Source organism: Conger conger, chromosome 14 (assembly GCF_963514075.1).
Source record: "Conger conger chromosome 14, fConCon1.1, whole genome shotgun sequence".
NCBI lineage: Eukaryota > Metazoa > Chordata > Actinopteri > Anguilliformes > Congridae > Conger > Conger conger.
In genome coordinates this window covers 14,165,290-14,187,394 of record NC_083773.1, presented here as the reverse complement: position 1 = coordinate 14,187,394, position 22,105 = coordinate 14,165,290, and the positions used below count along the sequence as shown (strand labels likewise).

Sequence of the window (22,105 nt, the reverse complement as noted above, 5' to 3'; positions counted from 1 at the left end):
ACAAAATAATATGGTTCCAGCTGCTCTGCTGCTGAGTTCTTTTAAACAACTGTGACAGAAAAAAGACACACCAAAGTAAGCATTATTTGCCCCCAGCCTGCACATATGATAAAACTCAATTACGGTACAGCTAACAACAAATAGATGAAGTCATGTTCTTGCTTTTGTTACTGTTGGCATGAGTCACATGGACCTAAGAAAGAAACACAAAGCATTAAAACTCAGTGGAATGGAGGGAGAAGAAAGTTAATCATTTCAAGCTGTACAGTAACCATCTGATAATTAGTCAACTGGCAGCAATTAAGCACAGGAAAACCCCCAACTCTGTTCTGGGGTATACGATGGAATTGTTCTTTCCACTCTGAAAGAGATATGATGAGAGTTGAAAGTGGAATTGGAGAACCCTGACAGCATACACCTGAACTACCAGCATGAAGATTTCTGGACTATAATAATTACATTCATAACCTTGGCTCTAGAGGTCCACCCAAATGCCTACCACTCTCTCACAGTAAACCTGCTTGTCTTTCCTCTTAATTTCAACAATGCATCACTAGGAATTCTTAGGATTCTTAAGACTGTTGCAAAGTTTCTTAAAACAATACACAAAGTTGTAGCAGATCCCTGGGGAGAACTAAAGGTGGCTGTTGTTCTTGTTCTTCTCTTCTTCCTCCTCTTCCTCTTCCTCCTTCTCTTCCTTTTCTTCTTCTTCTCTTCTTCTTCTTCTTTACTTTGGCTGGTGTGAAGCAAGCACTTTGTAAGGTGTTAAAACTGATAGTAATAGACTAAAAGGAAAAGCAACTCTCTTCCAGACATCTAGTCTACCAGCTAAATCTTTATTTATAGTTTTTCTTCAGCTGGGAATGAACTAATGAACCTCTGAGTGGTCTGGCTAGGAGCCTTCCTTCATTAAGACTTGAATGCCTGCAGCTCCCATTTAACACACAGCCACTCTGCTTGTCTTGGCACTCAGCTCTTTTAATTGGATGTTGAAGTGGAAAGAAGCCTTGAGGTTGTAAATGCAAAAACTATCACAACACCGCAACCACCCCTCTCTTCACTTTTAATCACCTCCTAATGTTCTCAAAATTGTTGTTGTTTTGAGTTGTTGTGAGACAAAATTTGACTGGTGAAGTCAGACAAGATGCATTATTTGGTACTCCTGGTCAAGTACTCATGCTTGTGAATAAAATGAAGTACATATATATTTTTTAAACATACAAAATCTTCCCTCTTTGTCTGTCTGGATACACTGTCTGTCCTGTCTGTTTGTACAGCTTGAAGCAAGAGCTTGTACAAATGTTGTTCATGTTGTTCATGTTGTTCATGTTCTTCAGACATTCTTCATGCCAAAGAGGTTCTGTCACTCCCCACTCATCCTCTGCACAATTTGTAAGTCCAGTTTGATCAAGAAACCACTGTGCAGATGTAGACTTGCAAAATCAAAATTCCTCAAGTACGGGGTGTTGCTTCACACATACACACATACACACCCCAATCTCACCTCTTGGATAACAAAGTGGAGGTGATGCATCAGGTACCATCCAGAGGGGAAGTAAGGGAAACACATATTTGCAGCTTTGAAGAAACACCCTGTGAGTGGTTGTAGCAACAAAGAAGTGCAGGGAATTCCCAGAAAATCATGGCAGAATATATACAAATGTGAATTTATACACTACACACTCATCTACAAAACATTTATTAATGAATTCATTATCCTCACCCGCTTATCCTGAACAGGGTCGCAGGGGGGCTGGAGCCTATCCCAGCATACATTGGGTGAAAGGCAGGAATACACCCTGGACAGGTTGCCAGTCCATCGCAGGGCACACATACCATTCACTCGCACACTCATACCTATGGGCAATTTAGACTCTCCAATCAGCCTAACCTGCATGTCTTTGGACTGTGGACCAGTGACCAGGATTCAAACCCAGGACCTCCTTGCTGTGAGGCAGCAGTGCTACCCACTGCACCATCCGTGCCTCCCATCTACAAAAAAACAAAAAAAAAACAAAAAAAAAACATAAACAATGCATATGGAACTGTAGGCTATGCCATGGAGGCCCTACTTAACAAAGAGCTGGTGGCTGACAGGTCCACACAGCTCACACACCTAACAAGGGGTGTGTCCCAATAGGAAAGGAATGAATCTTCCTTTCCTTCCAGATAGGAGGAGGAGACGAGTGATGGAAAGGAGGATCCATTTTTTGGAGCATTGGGACACACCCATGCTGTCCCTTCAGCTGGACTGACCCAGTTTATAGCCCTGCATGTTGGAACTTAACTACCATGAATACTGGTAATTATTGTGCAGTATCCCCAGCAAAGTGAATGGCATCATATCTGGCTCAGACTAATTCTAATTATTTCTAATTGTGCAGAGAAGCCTTATTGGACGAAAAGGCTGATTTCATGTTTTCCATTGGACTCTTGGATTTTTGTACATTGGTTATATCTAATATTCAGGAATGTGGAAATATGACATTGGAATGCCGCAGGCAGCAATAAAGCACAGACCTCTAAATTACATTGTCATTAATTAGAAACAAAAAGACAGAAGAGAATATTGGCAGCCTCCTTACATATCTGAGCAATTACTAACAAAACCAGATGTGACCAGAGCCTGGATCCTTCTGACTGCTGCCATGTTGGAGTGCCTTCACTTTGTCTTTGCTTGGACTATAATTTTACATGTCCTTAATCAGAACTGCCAGAGACAGGCGCAACAAGATGAAAGGCTGTAGGAGGAAAGACAAGTCAACGTGTCGTTGGATGGAGCTGCTCTAGCAGTCTCAATTTGCTGGCTGAACTCTCAAACATCAAATGCCTTCTGTTTCACTGTGTCAAAAGACTGAGTATGTATTCCACTGCATTTAAGTGGCTGTTACAACTCCATAAACAATCGGAAAGGATTTTGACAGCCTTGTTATGTTTTAAACCAATATGATATGATATAGTCAATGATATGATACAAAATTTCTTAAATACATTTTGTATTGTGTTATTTTCTTTTGTCTCAATTTGGGATTGGTCTGGCTCGCTATCCGACAATCGAGGAGAGCACAGACTGTGGTTCCTCGGAAGTGCATCCTACTCTCACTGTCTTCTACCCCTCTGCAGTCCATCAGGTGAGTTGCACACTTACTGAAGAAGGCAGCTGGCATACACAGACTAGAGTCACTCAATCGACTCAATCCACTGTTGCTTGAGGAGATGGGGGACATGCCACAGTCATGATTCTATAAAACCATGGAGCATGCAAACAAGTGTATTATCACAATGAACCACACGGCAGTCCCAAAGTATACACCTTTCATTAAAAAATATGGAAAAATCTACAATTAGCCAAAGTCACTGAGCAAGGCCTCAGCATTGCTGCCATATTGTCTGACATCTGCTTTGCAGCTTGTCTGTGTTCTCAATTTCACACAGTGTACGCGTCATCCTGGGATGGCTGCCATACGCTATGACAGATTCCTGAGAAGCAATCGTGTGATGTAGAACCTTTTCAGGACAGGGTGTTAGGAAAGTTATTATTTTGCACTTGTCACTTTGAGGATAACATGTACGCGGAGAGGTGAAAATCTCTCCCACACATATCTGTCTGGTTTGCTGGGTACGGTTCTGCGCTATCAGGAAGCTTGAACATGTTATGAATGTGGTTATTAAAGTTTATCCCCCCCCACACACACACACATGCCCAAGTCCTCTCTGTGAGGATCTGAAGTGCTACCATATGGAACGTATCGGGTTCATACTCTCCTGGAAAAAATGCGCTGAAAATGTAATGTAAAGAATGATTTGCCAAGACTATTTCAGATATAAGTAGTTTGTGCTGCAGCTCAACCCATCAGGGTAGATGACTGTTTGCAGAGAAATCCGGACCTTTGATGATTTATCTTACTGTGTTGTATGCTCTCAAAGTCAGGGCTCAGTAGCTTTATTTTATATTGGCACAGTTATAAATGCCAAAGATTATTAATCGCAACTTTCAGACTACACAATGTAATGCAGTACATACAGGAAGCATTATTTGTCCAGTTGACTGTGTCTGCTTTTACGCAGTAACACATTTCTGTACATTCTAGTTTGTTCTGTTGAATATGAGCTCATTGTGTGTTGGTGGTCATTTAGATGCAGTATAGTTTCAGGCAGACTGCATTTTGAGATAATGTTGTGGACATACTCTGTCCAATGACAAGAATACTGCACAATTTCACACGGTAGTCCTGAACTTTTCTGTTGTGATTATTTTAAATTAAAGTTTTGTGCAATTATATCATTCCTGGGACGATATTTGAACCAGTCCAGAAATAGTCATTAAGCAAATATATAATTGGCCTGAATTGCCTGTTCTCATTTGTGTTTCTGTTTTCCTTGCATTATCTGAAATGCACTGTTAAAAGCTAGGAGCCATGTACAGCTGAGTAGTATTAACCCTGCACCAGTCTGAACTGTTACGTTTATGCACCTTTGCATGGCTGACCTCTTTCCTAATTTTTGTACGTGACCTCATCTTAAAATACTTCCCCGCACATGGTCTCTGCAGAAATTGAATTGTGCTCTTACACAGTAATGCAGGATGAAAAATGGATTTGAATATCTGCACTGCTATGTTACATGTGCTGGTGAAGTCCAGGCCGTCTGTTCTTGACTGCCCCATGAGGAACATTAAGCATGCGTTGCAGTTGCATTTCATAGATCACCTCCTCCACAGAAGTAGCATGTGGGTCTTTCTCCTCTACTGACCGCGCAGAGGAATACAGAACTGCTTGGAAGTAATTTGGTGATGTTCTTTTCAGCTATAAAAACATTTGGGATCACAAAAGGGGGCAATTGGTTAAATACTGTAACCTTTGTATGAGGAAGTTCACAGTGTTCACAAGGCACGGTGACCTCAATGTTCCCAGTAAAAGGAGTCCGTAGTGTATTTAGTCTGCGAAGGATCAGCAATGCCCACGGAGAACAGCTGTTTCATTAACTCTGTTTCCGTGAACTGCACTATTTAACTCATTTTCTCTTGAGCTGCCCTCAGCACATTCATTTTGACTATTGTCCTTAGCTTTAAGGGCAGGTTAAACAACTCCTCTCATACACATATTGTATAAATAAGATTAACCAAAGAGGAAGAGCAGGAAATATTGTAAAGGAAGACTGGTTCTCAAAGGCCAAGAACATTAACACTAATGTTAATCATCATTGGTTGTCTGTATTCACCTTGAACTTTTCTTAATACACCTGGTCTAATTCCCTATTTATAATGATGATTTTCATTTTGCAAAACCTCGAATGCTTCGTAAGAATCCTTCAGATGAGAGAACAGGCTAATCTAAAGCAGAGATTATAAGCGAAGTCAGAAATTACAGCCTACATACTCTTTTTGAGGCCTAATGCAGAAAGAAACTTTTTTCCGTCAGAAAGCCAGAGGCAAGCCTGGCTTTTGCTCTGACACTGGGTTGAGAGTCAGTGTGAAAGTGCGGGAGAGGTAGGGGCCCAGTGGCCTGGGACAGAGATTAGACCTGTGCTCTGAGCTGGTGAGAGTGACACTTGGCCTTGGGGGCACACTACTTTTACTTTTGATTTGGTGTGGGACACTGGGGAAGAGTTGGACCTGGGTCAGTAATCTCCGAGAGACAGATGGAGCCTGTACATCTGATCTCTGAGGTTTCGTGTCTGGCAGACAGCAGGCCAGCGGCACCGCATACCTAGTCCTGAATGGGTGCCCCAATATGTTTTTGGCATTTATGTTTCTGAGACAACAGATGAATCATTTGGAAGAGTATGGAATGTGAAAATGTGCTAATGCAGCGAGTAAAAAAATTGTACCACGTGTTAAAAATGAAGGTTTATTTGGATGTTTTAATACAAAAATTCTGCTTGTTATGCTATGTTTTCTACTGTATTTTGTGTATCACAAGTAATATAAATACACTTCATCTGCTAATACAGAAGGTCTAAACATTGTTATGAGTAATTAACACTGCACATGCTGCTGTTAAATGGGAAGCTTATAAAATAAAAGTAAAAAATACAACATAGTGATCTGAAGCATGAGCAATTTGTTCCGTGCAGAAACAGAAATAGATATGACTATAACAAGATTTTTCCAATGAATAATGGTTGCATTTTATTGGGTGCTCAGCACTCATATGTTTTCAAACATAAAAATGTATTTGTCATGTAGCATATGCCTGTAAACCTCCCTCCTCGGAAAAGGATATATATAAATGATTTAACTGCTGCCACTTTTCTTGACATTTGAATTGTAGTGATGTTCCAGTGTAAGATGTTTCCTCAGGACAGGCCTGTATTGGACAACAGTGCGTGCCTGAAATTTGGTGTAACACTATACACAACAGCCCAGGGTTTGCAGGTTTCAGTCCTGGCTTTGTCCGTGGAAACTGTCCCAGGGGGGAAGATGCATTGAAGAAGATGTGGCTAACAGACATCATCTCATCAGGCTCTGAGAAGCCCCTGTCAGCAAGCTCACATTTCCTCTTGGCAAGGTTTTGTGTAATGTTGCCACAGTGAAGTGAATTACTGGCCTTCACTGTCTCAACAACTCACATCACTGAGCTAGGGCAGAAATACGTACGGGACACCATTCGGCCATTTCTGCTTAGTACATACAAGGAAAATCAGTGTTGGATGACTGCAACATTCCCATCATGCATGTCTTAAATGGGAGTACAGTTAGGTTACCAGTGTGTCAGAATAAGCCACTGGAGCAGAGGCCTTGCTTGACAAACCACTTGGAAATCACATTTTATTCCAAGCCCATGCCCATTAAAAAGCTCCTGTTACTTTCTATAGATTAACTGCGGGTTAGAGTAATGTGGACCTACGTTACAGTAATTTAAAGCAAAATTCTAGGAGACAGAAGATATGTACTGTATGTTACATATAGAGTTACACAGTTAAACTGGTTAAACTCAGTGGCATAATTGTAAATACACTGGAACATTTAGAGGAGGGGGGAATCTAAATAGGGGTGGGGTGGGGGGGGGGCATATATCAGTGACTATAAATGTCTTTTTTGTGCAAATACCTTTTTTTGCAGTGCAGATTGTATCAATACTAAGGTAGAGGAGAAAATGGGACTAATGGGCCTATGTACAGAAAAGAAACAGAAGAGTAAAATAAAGACCTATTTCACCCACCCCCATGGCTAATGGCAGGATACCAGATACATGCCTTCAGCCTAGCTGTTTTCTTACTGCCTGCTGCACTTGACATATGTGGAGCGTGTCTGCATGTGATTACTGCAGCTTTCCCAAGCTTAGCGGTGGGTCCAGCACTGTCTCTGGATTTTAAGTCCCTGTAGCAGGCTCAGTTCTTCCCCGTCTTGGCGAAAGTCTTCCTGAGGGGCTTCTTCTCGTCCTGGGTGGTTTCCTGCTGCAGGTGGGGGGCCTGGTCCGGCTGCAGGAGGGCCGGGTCCTGGAAGTTCTTGAGGCTCACGGTGTGCTCTTTGGTCTCGCGCTTGGCCTGCCTCAGGAGCCGCTTCATGTTCTTCACTTTGTCCCGCAGGTGGTTGTTGGTTTTCTCCAGGACACGCACCTTCTGAGACAGGGTCTTGACCCGTTCCTCCTCCTCAAACAGGGCCTTTTGCACAGACGAGCACAGCAGCTGCAGGGGGTGGTGAATGGATACACTCTTATGCAAGATCAGTCAGCAAGCGACAGTGTTTGTAAACATGTGTGACAAATATAAAATGGTTGGAAATAAGCATTTAAATCTATCAATGTTCATTACATTTTTCTGTGCCTATGACATGAAAAAAATATTATTTTGTCTTTGGTTATTTTATTGTAGTGACTGTAAAAGGGCTGAAAACATAACCATTAACTATCACATAAATTACATATCTACCAAATATCTATAATAAACATGTAGAAAAAATGCCTGCTTGGCTACATCTATCTATCAAGAATGGTCTTCATGGCTACAGATGCAATGAAATGGACAGCATGCATATGAGATGACAAAACAAAGAAATTCAGATCGCTAAAAATAGCTAGCTAGCATAATAGCTACCTAGCATTACAGAATTACCGGACCTGGAGCTAGAAATTCTACTAATGCCGTCTACAGGAACCAACCCATAATTTCATTTCACACATCTTGACATGGCACTCAATATCAGTCTGTCATCAAGCACTATCAAACTACAGTGTTGATGACCGACCAGTACCCCAGCCTAAACCTCTGTGGCTGCCCATCAAAACTGTAGCTAGCTTGCTACATACGGCAGGTAGCTACATACATACCCATAAAAATATACAGCGCAGTGTCCGCTACATCACACACATACAGAATCCACTTAACTGATTTTAGAAAACCACTGTGAGCACGTCTTCATATCGCACTTTGTTACAGAAACCTAGCTCGTTATGACCACAAGAAATCATGCAGTGAGGCAGATACAGTGCATCCGGAAAGTATTCACAGCGCTTCACTTGTCCCATATTTTGCTATGTTACAGCCTTATTCCAAAATTGAATAAATTCATTTTTTTCCTCAAAATTCTACACACAACACCCCATAATGACAACAAGTCTGGGCTCTGGCTGGGCCACTCAAGGACATTCACAGAGTTGTCCTGAAGCCACTCCTTTGATATCTTGGCTGTGTGCTCAGGGTCGTTGTCCTGCTGAAAGATGAACCGTCGCCCCAGTCTGAGGTCAAGAGCACTCTGGAGCAGGTTTTCATCCAGGATTCATCTTTCCCTCAATTCTGACTAGTCTCCAAGTTCCTGCCGCTGAAAAACATCCCCACAGCATGATGCTGCCACCACCATGCTTCACTGTAGGGATGGTATTGGCCAGGTGATGAGCGGTGCCTGGTTTCCTCCAAACATGACGCCTGGCATTCACGCCAAAGAGTTCAATCTTTGTCTCATCAGACCAGGGAATTTTGTTTCTCATGGTCTGAGAGTCCTTCTGGTGCTTTTTGGCAAACTTCAGGCAGGCTGCCATGTGCCTTTTACTAAGGAGTGGCTTCCGTCTGGCCACTCTACCATACAGGCCTGATTGGTGGATTGCTGCAGAGATGGTTGTCCTTCTGGAAGGTTCTCCTCTCTTCACAGAGGAACGCTGGAGCTCTGACAGTGACCATCGGGTTCTTGGTCACCTCCCTGACTTAAGGCCCTTCTCCCCCGATTGCTCAGTTTAGATGGACGGCCAGCTCTAGGAAGAGTCCTGGTGGTTCCGAACTTCTTCCATTTACGGATGATGGAGGCCACTGTGCTCATTGGGACCTTCAAAGCAGCAGAAATGTTTCTGTACCCTTCCCCAGATTTGTGCCTCGAGACAATCCTGTCTCGGAGGTCTACAGACAATTCCTTTGACTTCATGCTTGGTTTGTGCTCCGACATGCACTGTCAACTGTGGGACCTTATATAGACAGGTGTGTGCCTTTCCAAATCATGTCCAATCAACTGAATGTGCAAACCACAGGTGGACTCCAATTAAGCTGTAGAAACATCTCAAGGTTTATCAGTGGAAACAGGATGCACCTGAGCTCAATTTTGATGGCAAAGGCTGTGAATACTTATATACATGTGATTTCTTAGTTTTTTATTTTTAATAAATTTGCAAAAATCTCAAAAAAACTTTTTTCACGTTGTCATTATGGGGTATTGTGTGTAGAATTTGGAGGAAAAAAATGAATTTAATCAATTTTGGAATAAGGCTGTAAAAGTGAAGTGCTGTGAATACTTTCCGGATGCACTGTAAGATATCAAAGTGGCCTATGGTAGGCCTAAATAATAAAATTCAAATGTTTCTATCGCCCGTAATCCACCTATGGGTCAAATAACACCCCCTGCTGCCTTGTAGGTATGCTCTGGAATTGAAAAGGCTAAGGGAGCAAACCCTGACAGAAAAACACGGCTTAGACTCTGTCAGGCAGTTCTGGCAACACCTGCAGCCAAACTGACGCCAAATGTACCGGTTCTCCGTTCCTTTGGACCACGCCAGGGAGGCCGAGAGGGGAGCCCTGCTGCCTGGGCAACACAGGGCCTCCATACACTTTGCCCAGGCTTCTTGTGCCCTGGAAAGGAAACTCCAGCTCCACTGTGCAGTGGAGGCACAACACGGGAGGTAGCAGTCCTTTAACGGTTGTATTGGCCAACCCAACAAGTCTCTGGTTATAATTTTGAAAGCTGGTTCTGTGAAATGATCACTGCTTAACTGGGAGCTGCCAGTGTAACTGCAGCTTTTCAAAAACAGCACTCAGTTTTTTCTGAATTGCATAAACTGAACAAATGACACCATAGCAACACCCTCAACCTTTGTGCAGTCAGAGAGGGCACATACACGGGAACACTATTGGAGGAGATATGCAATGAGACTAAAACATTTATTTGGCATTACGTCAGGTCCTTCATGATGTCTTCTCTTTTCATGATAATTATTTTAAATCTTAAAAGCCTCTGAGTGAGTTTGCTTATCGATTGTTCTGTTACTGTAGTAATGACTGTTTACAGCTTTAAAACCAAAGTAAGGACTTTGCTTAGACTGAGGGTCAGTGCTAAATATAGGTTCTGTAAATTTGTATAATATATAGAAAAATGGCTCTGTGAAATGTGATTCACTGGCTTTTCTGGAGTCGTTCTAGATGTGCTGACAGAGATGGCATAGCAGGGTGTCAGTGGATTGTGGGTAAAGGGTTAACTTCTCTAGAAAAGTAATGGCAAAGTGCTTAGAATGGAGGCTCTGGCTTATGTTTATAATTATGTTTTAATGTTTCTTTGTTGCCGTGTGTATAAACAGCTTTTATTTCCTGAGTAATTTATCATTCCTGCTGGTTTTGATAAGCAGCAAAAACCACAAGTGCTGGGGCCTAGACTAATGTGCTGGAACTCTGGAACCTTCCTTGGTCTGTCCAACCAGAGGCCACACAGTCTCTTATTAGCATGGTGATATTTTCTATGAGATGGTAGTTAAGTGTTTTCCTTCTAATATGCATGCCTGTGGCTGGAGGTTACATGGGCTGTACGATAAACACATGACAATCCAGAGTCAATGAGGAAATAATGAGTGAACAGCAAAAGACCCCTAACCCTAACCTTAGTAACCATAGTAACGATTCACAGCAGCGTGTTTTCAGAACGTCCAGATAAATTTTGTGGGCTGCCACCACAGCGCTATGTTGCAAAACCATAATCTTTTCCAAAGATCTTATTCTGCCCACAGATGATGTGCACACTTGTAAATGCCCATTTGCCTAAGTACGTATTTCCAAGACAGTCCTCTGTACTTCCATATGTGCCATGTAGTGTACAGTGCACTGTACAGAATATTAAAATATTATTGAACATATAAAATAAATGAATTAATTCTGTAACAGTGTTATATGTCGTCTATTGGAATAGCGAGGTAACTGTTGAACTTAATAAAACAATATTGACATAAAGGGGGACAGAATTAAGGAGCACATAACGGAAAAGGATTAACAATCAACTTGTACACATTGTCAAGCAGGATCTTGGTGAACATGTTTGTGGTGAAACACTGTCTAGGCGTTCATGTTAAAACCTGGCTACATTTGGTTGAAAGGTGAAAGTTTTCTTGCCGACCAGGATATAGGCTACTGTAAATCCAGGTAAAACCTATATATTTGGATTAACCTAGTCTGTCTATGTCAAAATGTCTCTAAACCTAGATTTCTGGCTTTCGCTCACTGGGATGTGTGACATTCAACTGAAGGTTCTGCAGAAAGTTTAAGAGGAGCAGACACCTGAGGAATATGTGAGGGACCTTCATCTAACAGATGTGGCAGCATCTCATTTTAGTGTCTGTGTGCTTTTACATGTCAGAACAAGAACCTTCACAAACTACATTCTCAGTTCATTCGCTTTGGACATTATGTAGCTGTGCTAACCCCCGAACACACCTATCCCAAGGATAATAATGGAATATATGGAAATGTATTTCTAATATGAAGGACTAGAGTGGTTCAAATCCCATACAAAAAGATGAGCATATTCTGTATATTACAGAGACATGTCTCAAGTTACTTTTCTGATGCTTGAAAGGCAAACCCAGTCCAAATATTGCAGCTGCATTTTACCAAAGTTTGACAGACATGTAACGGCTTTCCTTGAAGTGTAGAAGATCATTTAGATTTAAAAGCTAGTCTGGCAAACAACTTTAAGGAGATCCATTTCCATTTTCATTGGTGTAATTCTGGTGTACATGTAAAGCTGATGTTGTCGCATGGAAAATACGTCTATCAAGTTGTCCATTCTGTTGCAGTAATCATGAGCATGTTCTCCATCTGTCCGAGGGTTGAACTTCAGCATGCTGTTGAACTATAAGTAAGGGTTTTGCTGCCATGGCACTGTGTTACCTCTGATTAAATCTATGAAAACAAATGCCGTCATTTTCTGCATGTAAATGCAACCCTTTCTTGTCCTATTACCACGGGAGTTCTTTCATGTGCAGTCAACCTCTGATTGAAAGCAGAAGCTGACGTCAATCTTGAGCGTTACTGACTGTGCAAAGCAAAAATAGGCCGTTGATTTTGTTTATTTCAATACAAATGCATAAATCGACAACATGGACTCCAGTGACGACAATGCAATAGGACACTGGGCCTTTTTAAATTAACCATAAAAAATACAGTTACATACAGAACTAACAGTACTGTACTGAAGCGTACCAAATGGTCAGAAGTGTATTCACTAGGGATCCAAAAATCAAGGTATGTGGCTCACAGTATGGACATGTATACTGTATGGATTTTACAAAAATGCTTCAACTAATTGGTGTTTTTGAGATGCAAACCCTTCTTGATTTCCTGTTCTGTGTATTTTCTTGCGAAACCCTAAGTGGGAAAACACATAAAATACACAACACTAAACTAGGACAATTACAGCCAACCTGTACCCTAAACAACACACGCAAATTAATACTATGACAATTAACAGCAATTAAACCCTACACCAGGACATAACACAATCCATAAGGACTACCGGCATATGTAGCCCTGCAATACAGAAATGGCCAGTACCTGTAACAACATCAGTTCTATGAAATTATTACAATCTGGTATGCTATAGTAAAATAATCACCACCACAATGAACTTATAATGTCAATGGAGCTCTTCCCTGCCCAAATATTTTCAGTCCTGTCTTTTCAACCAACCAGGATCCTAATGTCCGGAGCCAATAAGAACACATTACGTGCATGTGAAGTTTCTAAACCACCTTTTGAAGGTTTTTCCTGAGCAAAAGCCACTGTCGGTGGAATGTTTTTTTGTGGTGTGGCGTGATAGCCAGAACACAGCTGGAGTTTCCATCAGGATCCAGCTCCTGATAGCAGAGTAGAACTCAGACTGCCTGATTGAGAGTAATAGAGGTCTCACCAGGCGTGCATAGCAACACGCTTCACCACCACTGCTCCCCACCCCTCACCCCCCACCCCCCAGCCGCACACAGGCAGCTGAAAATAAACCTGAAAGCACAGCCTTCCTGCAGCTCCTCATGAATGTGTTGGTGGGAGGTCCAGATCAAGGGACGATATGACAGTTTGAGGGGAACCCTGCAGAACTAAACAAAGCTGTGAATACAGATGACCTATTTGTTATCCTGTACCCTGCTCATGAGAAGGACTGACTGCATTTCATTATTTATTATTTTTTACAGAATTATTTATTTATTATTATTATTTATTTGATTTATTGATTTATTTCCAGACCAGTGGTTGAATTTGGTGAGGTCAGTTGGGTCTGTAGGGGTGGGTGGTTCTTACCCGGCTGTCCTCCTGGGCCTCCCACTCCGGGCTGTATGTGTGCACCTGGGTCCCTGGGGTGCAGTTGGAAAACTGGAAGAGGCTGGCAAACATGCGGTGGTTCTCCGGCGTGTCGGGAAAGATGGGGTCCTGGAAGTTCACCCCATGGGGAATGATGCTGTAGTTCTCATCCATCCTGGAGAACGAGCAGGAATGGTTGTGTTACCAAATATCTGTGCCCCCTGTGTGTTTTTAAATCCTTTTCATTTAAATATGTATTTTTACATTTATTTTGATAAAACTATAGATGTAACATAGCATGTGGTGACATTAAGCTATAGGAAAACCCACAGTGAAATGATTTTAGGATGCCTTTATGCACAGAACGATGAGAGCACATGCTACCACCATCTGCAGATGAAATAAATGTAATGCTGTGGGTTCAGCAAAAAGACCCAGAAATAGTTAACAAACAGATAACACAGAAAAGCTTCAGGAAATTAATGAACTGCACTTGCAACTTTTCAAATAAATTTCTTTACCATCCTTTTCTTATTCCTATCAGAACAGTGATATACCAATTAGGTAGTGGGAAATCAAGATGAGAAGTGCATATCATGTGCGTCAGTGGCGATACTTGGGAGATTATTTGGAAATGGCACCTTCCTGCTAACTTAAACCTGGGCTCCCCTTTCTCCCTCTCCATCAGGAGTCCAGTGGCATTCTGTTCTTGTCACTCACTGCCCTGCTTCCTGATTCCCACAGTCCCCTCAAAGAGGCACTTGAATGGAAGTTTATCAAGGTTTCAGGGTGGCAAGAGAAATATTAATACAAACACCATGGTTACGCAGGAACAATAGGAGAAAGGGGAAAGCTCATTTCATCTGTCTCTCGTTAAGAGCTGCACTCTTTCACTCTCTCGGTGCTATGGCTGGCTGCCCAGCCTGGCCTAAGCAAGTCAGGTTTTTCCATTTCTTTGCTCCTTGATAGTCGACATTTCTGAAATGAATGGTGAAAGCTGGACTTGAATGAATTGCCTTAAACTTGGTATTCAGGGATTCATTTTGGGTTGTTTCACTCTGATAATAAGTTTGGCAAATTAACAGAGGAGTGATTGGCAGCTCATGTTCTCTGCTTTTATCCCTCCTATCACTTAGCAGAACGGTTGTGATTGGCACTTCATTGTCTTCCTTTGTTGTGTTATTGTAAATGACTGTTTTGTGGTTTTACAATGAACTGATATGTATTTTGATGTCTTTTTAAAACGCTGCTTTATAAAGTGATTTGAGTTATATGACAAGGTGCAATATAAATGACATGGTGCAATATAAATCAAGTTTTTCATTGTTGATATTGCTGTTGGCTAATGGCCTCATCTGACATATGAGCAATGTTACAGAAATGAAATGACACTAATTCAGTCAGATCATCCATAAGATTACTATGTACCAGATATTATCAGCTGCGAAAATGTTAGTCTATTACGTATCTCTACTGAAAACCATCCGAAGCCAAGCTCATCAAAGCCTTCCAGTTGACACACATGGCAGTGAACAGTAAGAGTAGTGTATTTATAGACCTCAGTTAAAGGTGAGATGCATTTCTGCTGTGCTGTGCATTCCCTCCAAGTAGGGGACGGTAGCTACTCCACCCCTGACCTCAGCTCACTGTCACTCATACTGCATAGCTGGGTGACTCTCAGAGTAGCATGGAAGGAACCAAGCCCAAATTAAGGACCACATAGTTAAGTCCATGTAATGCTCCCTAAAATTCAAAAGTTTGTTTTCCAAAATGTGTGTTCTACTTGCTGAAACTTAGTGTCTCTGCATCAAATTACTTGCCTATAAGTATAGCTATTTATAGGTAAGAAATTTGACATTGGGTTGGTGTGTGCGTGTTGCAGGGAGCTGGGGGGTGCACCTCCTTCTCATTCTCAATCACACCTGGATCCAATTAGTAGTGTAAGTGTTGACTTTGGAACAGTACACAGCCAATCCACCTGGCTTCCATAATTTCCCAACATCAAAATTATATCTTTTTCTTGTCCTGTTGTGCCCTGAGACCATTTCTGGCCTGTCTTAAAATAACAAGTGTATTTTCTCCAGCCTACAGAAATTAGCATTAACGAGCTGTATACCATGAAAGACAGTCAGTGTGCTGGCCAACACTAATTGTGTAGAATGTGGCACAGGAGCATTGACACAGGAGTGGGCTACGTGCGCATATGTGGGTGTGTATGTTTGTGAGCAAGGTGTGTCTCAGCAGTTTGTTTGTGTGTGTGTGTGTGTGTGTGGGTGTGGGTGTGCGCGTGTGTGCAATAGGCTACACTGAAACACTTGAGCTGCTAAGTAAGCAGGGGCAGAGAGGTTAGTGCTGAGTGCAAAGTGTAAACCCTGAAAGAGGGTGAGTGGGTTTGCACAATAATGATGAATGGCTGTTTCCTCTGCTTCTGTTAACTGGCAGATGCATTATTATTTATTTAGCAGACAGCCCTTCCCAGGGAGATTCTGCTGGGCTTTTCATTTCCCAGCTAAGTGCCTTGTTGACAGGTACAGCAACAACAGCGCTCCACCTGGGAAATAAAGCCCTCTTTTGGCCCAGATACTTAACCACTGCACTATGCTGCCACTTGACAAGATCCAGCTAAAGAGTTGAAGATGATCTGGCAGCCGGCTGCAGAAAGTGGGACAAAGGAACGGTTCCATGCCTCTGCAGCTTTCTCAAGCCAGTTTGTGAAAACCACATCAATCCCAAGCACACAACCAAGCGCAATTAGCCAGAGCTTTTAATTGAATCCCCTTGTGGGAAAACAGATCATTTCCCCGGACAAACATTGTTGTTGCATTATGACATGCAGCAAATTCAAGACCTTAAGAAATCCTGGCATGTTATGTGTGTCCATGCAACCTGGGGTGCCTGGCATTTGACTGAGCCTGGCACAGCAGGGATGTAAAACTTTCCAAATTGATGCCTGTCTGACATATTAGTCAATCATGTCCACTGTTTGCCTCTTCTACATGTTCCATTACACAAAATGTGATTTGAATTTTATCCAGTTCATGGAGAAACCATAACTTTGATCAAGAGAGCTAACATACACACATTGAAATTGAGACATTTGATTAATCTGGAGCTCTGTCTAATAAATAAATAAATGGGATACTGTTATTGTGTGAATACTGTACCAAAATGGGTTGAGCTGATTAGGTTATGAGTCATCAATTTTGGCAAATCACAATGGGGCTTTCAGTTGGTTCATATTTGGTTTCCAAGCCGCCATTTCTGGGGGAGATGGTGGTCTCTAAAATGTCACAGTACAATACCTGTCCATTTCCCCCAAGACTTCCTGGCTTCAAGAGATGAACGAACTGTAAGGAAGTCACCCCACTTTGATGAAAGCCCAAGGGTTTGTCTGAAAATCTCTTGATGCCCGTATGGATACTGTTTAGACAAAGACATATTGCTTTACTTACAGTTTCCATTGCTGGGTTTTATTTTTTGGTTCTTTATTGGATGATTTGACTATGTCCACCCAAACTAGAACCAGATGGCTGCTTGGGTCACGGTTTGTGGTTCATGTACAGCCAAAATAGAGGGAGGGGAAAAACCTGAACCACCAGAACGTGGAAATACACTCCTCCCATGCTCAGAAAGACAGACCCCCCCTCCTCATGGTGTAGTGGTAAAGCCCTGCTAGTCTGAACATGCCAACCTTTGGCAGAAGGCACCAAAACATAATAGTCACTATAAACTAAACTGCTGTGTCTATCTGTACTCTACTCCAATCTGTGAGGCCCATTGAAAGGGAGTGGTTTCATGATGTGGCATAGTGATTGCGTGGCTAGGCTTATGACAGCTGTATGTTCAATTTCTAGAGTGAGGCATTGCCATATTGCAGTATTAAACACCTGAAAAGTCTTCAGTAATATATCCAACCAAGGGATCTGTTCACACAACAATAGTATACTTCAGTGTCTTGTGTAAGTACCTGACTAGCACAGACCTTCTCCAGTACTGACTGAATGAAAATGCCCATGACCAAATATTCTTGTTTGGTGAAAGAAATTAGAACTTTCCACACATAAAACGTGTGAATACATAAATTACTCTTAAAGGTCTTTAATTGTATCATACAGGACATTTAAGAATTGGCATATAGAAGGATAATGTACATGCCCTGTGTCCCAAGTGTTCTTACATTTATGATTAATGTGAGAGTTTCTTCCCAGCTGCGCGTTTTTGCAACATGATCTAGACTGGCGTTCCTTTCCTTTGCTGTGGGATTTTCACAGGAAATGGGAACCATAAGAGACCCCCATAGAAACAGTTTGGCACTAACTCTGCTGATTCAGCACAACAGAGTCAGGCAACCCCACAAGACACCAGGGAGAAAAGAGTGCTGGAAGGCAAGGCTTTGTGTGATCTGTTTATGAGACAAGGGTTTGATAATATCTGTGACTGTGGAACAGGGCCTGGCTTCTCTCATTAGCAACATCTCTTCCAGCTGCTTGTGATGTTTGGTCATTTCAGAAGAAGAAAGAAAGCTCTATTGTTTATGAAATGTTAAGGTTAAACTCATTCTGTGATGAACTATGTTTGTCACAGATTATATGAACATGTTGGAGGTTTTATGGATTATACTTGCAACTGCAGTTTGCCTGCTAAGAAATCAGTCTCAGGTTTGGGCAGTTTACTACCCACTCAAAGCTAACCATCATTGGCCAGCAAGGTACCTGGGGAAGGACGAGAAGCAATGATGCAAACTCTTTGTACTGCTTGCTATTTCTGCAGTTCAAAAATGCCCATAAGTAACTAGCTGAAACCTAACAAAAATGTGTGAATTAGGTAGTGTGAAATAGGTCACGAATACTTGCAAGCAGCAGATGAATACAGCTCTATTATTCAGGCAATGCTTTCTAGGGACGTTTTTTTATGGAAGGCCCTTGCATCATCATCACCTATTCCTCGATTGTCATTCAAGCGGCATTCGTCACTGACAGCACGGGTCCTATTGAAAACATGGCACATGGCTTCAAAAACAAAGCACAGATATCCGGCTATGCAGCCCTTTGCCAACATAGACTTCCCCACTATCTGTACATGCTGAGGTTATTTTTCTTGGCATGGATACCACCATGTGGGACTGTGCAGAAAATGTAAATATTCTCTGCTGGAATGCCGGTGAAACATTTGCAGAGGCTGGTGTATTTGTCTGAGAATTTCAAAAAGGGTGTACACTGTAGATAGCAGAGGTCACATAAAAATATAAGTTAAAACGTATTGAATACTTGTGGGAGCATAGCCTATAGTTACATATCGGGCAGGCCCACGTACATATTTCTTGTGTTTTTGAGTTTTTCATATCATCCTCAAACTTTTGGTTTATATTCCATACTGATTAAAGAAAAAAAGAAAAAAAGCAATTCTGGTCAAAGTATACATCATTTAGGATCAAACTGCTATTTTTCCAAGGTGTTGGTAAAATGATGAGCCAATGTAATCTGCCTTTTTGAGACCAAACCAAAAGCCGTTTAAACCCTGTAGATCTACTAAATTATTTAACTAGTCGTTAGTTAGATATTCACCTGAAATTATGCTCCTTGATCCCCTCTCCTTCACTATTGTATTCTCTCAACTAAAGCTACACTTTCACCACTTACCATGTTAAGACAGAGAGCTGACCGCAGGAGGCAGAAGGGGGAGGTTCCAAAAAAAAAAAAGTTCCAAAACCCTACGTCACTGCTCTTCGTGAACAGTTTGTGGGCGTCTTACATACTAAAACCAGGTAAATAATGCTGCTGTACGTGGACCTTTAAGGATGTGAAGATTATTACAGATATACATTCACTCTGTGCTGATCAGAGAGACTGAACCCCTGCCTTGAAGGCTGCCTTTGGGCAGTTGGGCAGGTATGCCACTGCTCTGGAATTACTGTCAACAGGAAAGTAGCGGATGCTTTTCCTTGTAAATTCCCTGACCCGCCCTTAGTGGGAGATGCGTATAAACCTGTCCTGTGAAGGAGTCCATTCTCGTAAGGAGGAGACAGGAGCACTGAGCTGCAGCTGGTGTCTTTAGGCCTTTCACAGAGTTACTCTGTGTGAATCTGTGACTCTGAACAGGCTGAGAGTACTCTGTAGTGTTGTCAAAGGGTAACTCCAAAGCATGGTCAAACGTGCTCTGCCTTTTCTTGTTTTGATGGCTCTGGGATCCAGATGTGCCTTAGTGACCCGGGCTGTACCCTTTCCACACACAGCCAACTGTCCCGTCTGAAAGAGTGTATTTGTGCAGGACAGTGTGTCTCATGGGTTGAGACCATCGCTGCTGTCCAATAAATCCCTGGGCTCGGACACAGATCTGCTTTTATGTGCAAGATATAAAGCCTGTGTGGCCCTTGTATACTGCCCTGGATAAGGGAGATTTCTATGTCAATAAATGCTACAATAATTTAGCCACCTGTGAGGTAATCTAATGCAACTTTTCTATATCCCTCATGTACAGGCAAAAAATGTGGATGAACACACACACACACACACACACACACACACACACACACATACAGTTCATGATCACAGTGAGAATATTTTGGTTACTCCCATCCCTTAACTACAATAGTGGTCTGCAGCTTTCTATTTTTCCCAGAAAATGTCAATGGGGACCTGACCTCTCCAGTCACTCCTTGGACTTATAAAAATGATGCTTTTTCTAGATTTATATTTAAAGCTCATGAGAAGGACTTCGGAAGGAAAAACGGAGGCTAGGTCAGTTAAATGCATGACGTGTAAAGGTCAGGACAATAAAAATAGCTATATTAAAGCTGAACATAAAATTCGGATCAGTTAATCGGTTCAAAAACGGAAAACAACGTCGCATAAAGACAAGTAAATTAAATCACAACGCAGAGTAATGCCTGTGGGCAAAAGAAGATGTCATGCAGACCTCCTCAAAGGGAAAATGCAACTTTAAATTGAATTACACTCGAGTTGCCTGCAGAGAATTACGACGATGGACTGTGATCAGAAAATTACCTTCACGCCCATATTAGCATTATTCGCTTTCCCAAAATGTTCTAATCTGCACTGGAACTAAAGTTCGCATTACTCTCAGTCCGACACTCCTGCCTGAGTTACAGTTTTTTCATCAATGTCATTTTGCAAACGATCTATTAACACATCAGTAATGCATTACATAATATGACTTCTGCATTTACGGCAGACTGCGCTGTTGACTAGTGCATATTAACTAAAGGAATCAATCACCATGCATACGGTGCTCTCTCTTACCGCAGGAAGAAATAGTAAGCATTGTTCTCAGTTACGCTGTATGAGAAGCAGGGAAAGTACCCCAGTCCGGTAACATTAAACCTGGAACCAGCGGGCACCTCCAGCATGCTGCCCCATGCCTGGTCGCACAGCAGCTCGATCTCTGCTGAGAAGAAAAGATCCGTGTCGTACTGCCAAGGCAGGTAGTTGTACACGCTGTACGAGTCCTTGTGGAGTGCTAGAACCTTGGCGAAAACGATGATCTCCGCGAGCTCTGCTCTGCACGCTTCAGTCTGGGGTCTCCAGTCGTGGGGAAGTTGGCACCCCCAAATTCCACACAGACAGGTCGCGAGAATCAGTGCAAAAACAGCGCCCATGTTCAATAGTGTTGCTTATTACAGAGATTAAATGCTTGCAAAAAGTAAGACTCTTCGGAAGGTCAACATATGTTGACTGAAGTGCGCAAACTTAGATGCACATAAACGAAAAAAGTAAAACAAAACATCCAATCAGCGAAATTAGGATATGTAGTCCTCTTAACAAAATCTAATGCTGTGTAAGAAAAATGCTCAAAGTGATTCGGCATGCATCTTAAACAATGTCGCACATATCTTCACTCAGTTGTATCTGGGTACTTTTGCGGTCCACCTTCATTCTCCCAGTGTGCCTACGCGGCTCCACTAATATTGAATATGAAGCGCACTGGCTTTTGCCCGCATAGGAGCGGGGCGCAGGATTGTTTGACTGTTCAGTCACAACTTGAAACCCAACACGGGTTGTATTTTGTTCTCTGTTCGCCTTTTATTTTATGCTCATGCTTATCAGCCTCCCCAACGGTCTATCGGAGAAACACCCCGCAGCCCTGGCAACTGCCTGTTCCCACCTGTCCAGCGCTTTAATATCGCGCTGTATATTTATCTTTCAGTTGCCTACGAGCAACCAACAAACTTTAGCACCTTTACGTTTCACGCCGTTCTACGTTTGGAAAAATATTAGTTTCCTAGTTAGACCTCACACATTGAGAAAGGTTAAAGGTGGATTTGTAAAGTACGACCCCTTGGTAGCCACACAGCATTAGCGATATAGCCTAATGTTTTTCAAACAAATAA

General features: G+C 42.1%; 1 protein-coding gene across 1 annotated transcript; it reads right to left on the bottom strand.

The window, feature by feature from the left end:
* Positions 1-5,835: 5,835 nt before the first annotated feature.
* ccdc3b (coiled-coil domain containing 3b) lies at positions 5,836-21,831 on the bottom strand. Its single transcript, XM_061218570.1, has 3 exons — positions 21,018-21,831; positions 13,759-13,933; positions 5,836-7,629 (listed from the first exon to the last, which is right to left on the bottom strand). Exons 1-3 carry the CDS (start codon positions 21,371-21,373, stop codon positions 7,333-7,335), a joined length of 828 nt encoding a protein of 275 aa, XP_061074554.1. The 5' UTR covers positions 21,374-21,831; the 3' UTR covers positions 5,836-7,332.
* Positions 21,832-22,105: the final 274 nt, after the last annotated feature.

Coding starts and splice junctions, on each gene's coding strand:
- ccdc3b (XM_061218570.1), bottom strand. CDS start 21,373: ATGGGCGCTGTTTTTGCACTGATTCTCGCGACCTGTCTGTGTGGAATT. Junction 13,934..21,017: donor GCTTACTATTTCTTCCTGCG/GTAAGAGAGAGC, acceptor CTCGTTCTCCAG/GATGGATGAGAACTACAGCA. Junction 7,630..13,758: donor AGGCCCAGGAGGACAGCCGG/GTAAGAACCACC, acceptor CACCCCCTGCAG/CTGCTGTGCTCGTCTGTGCA.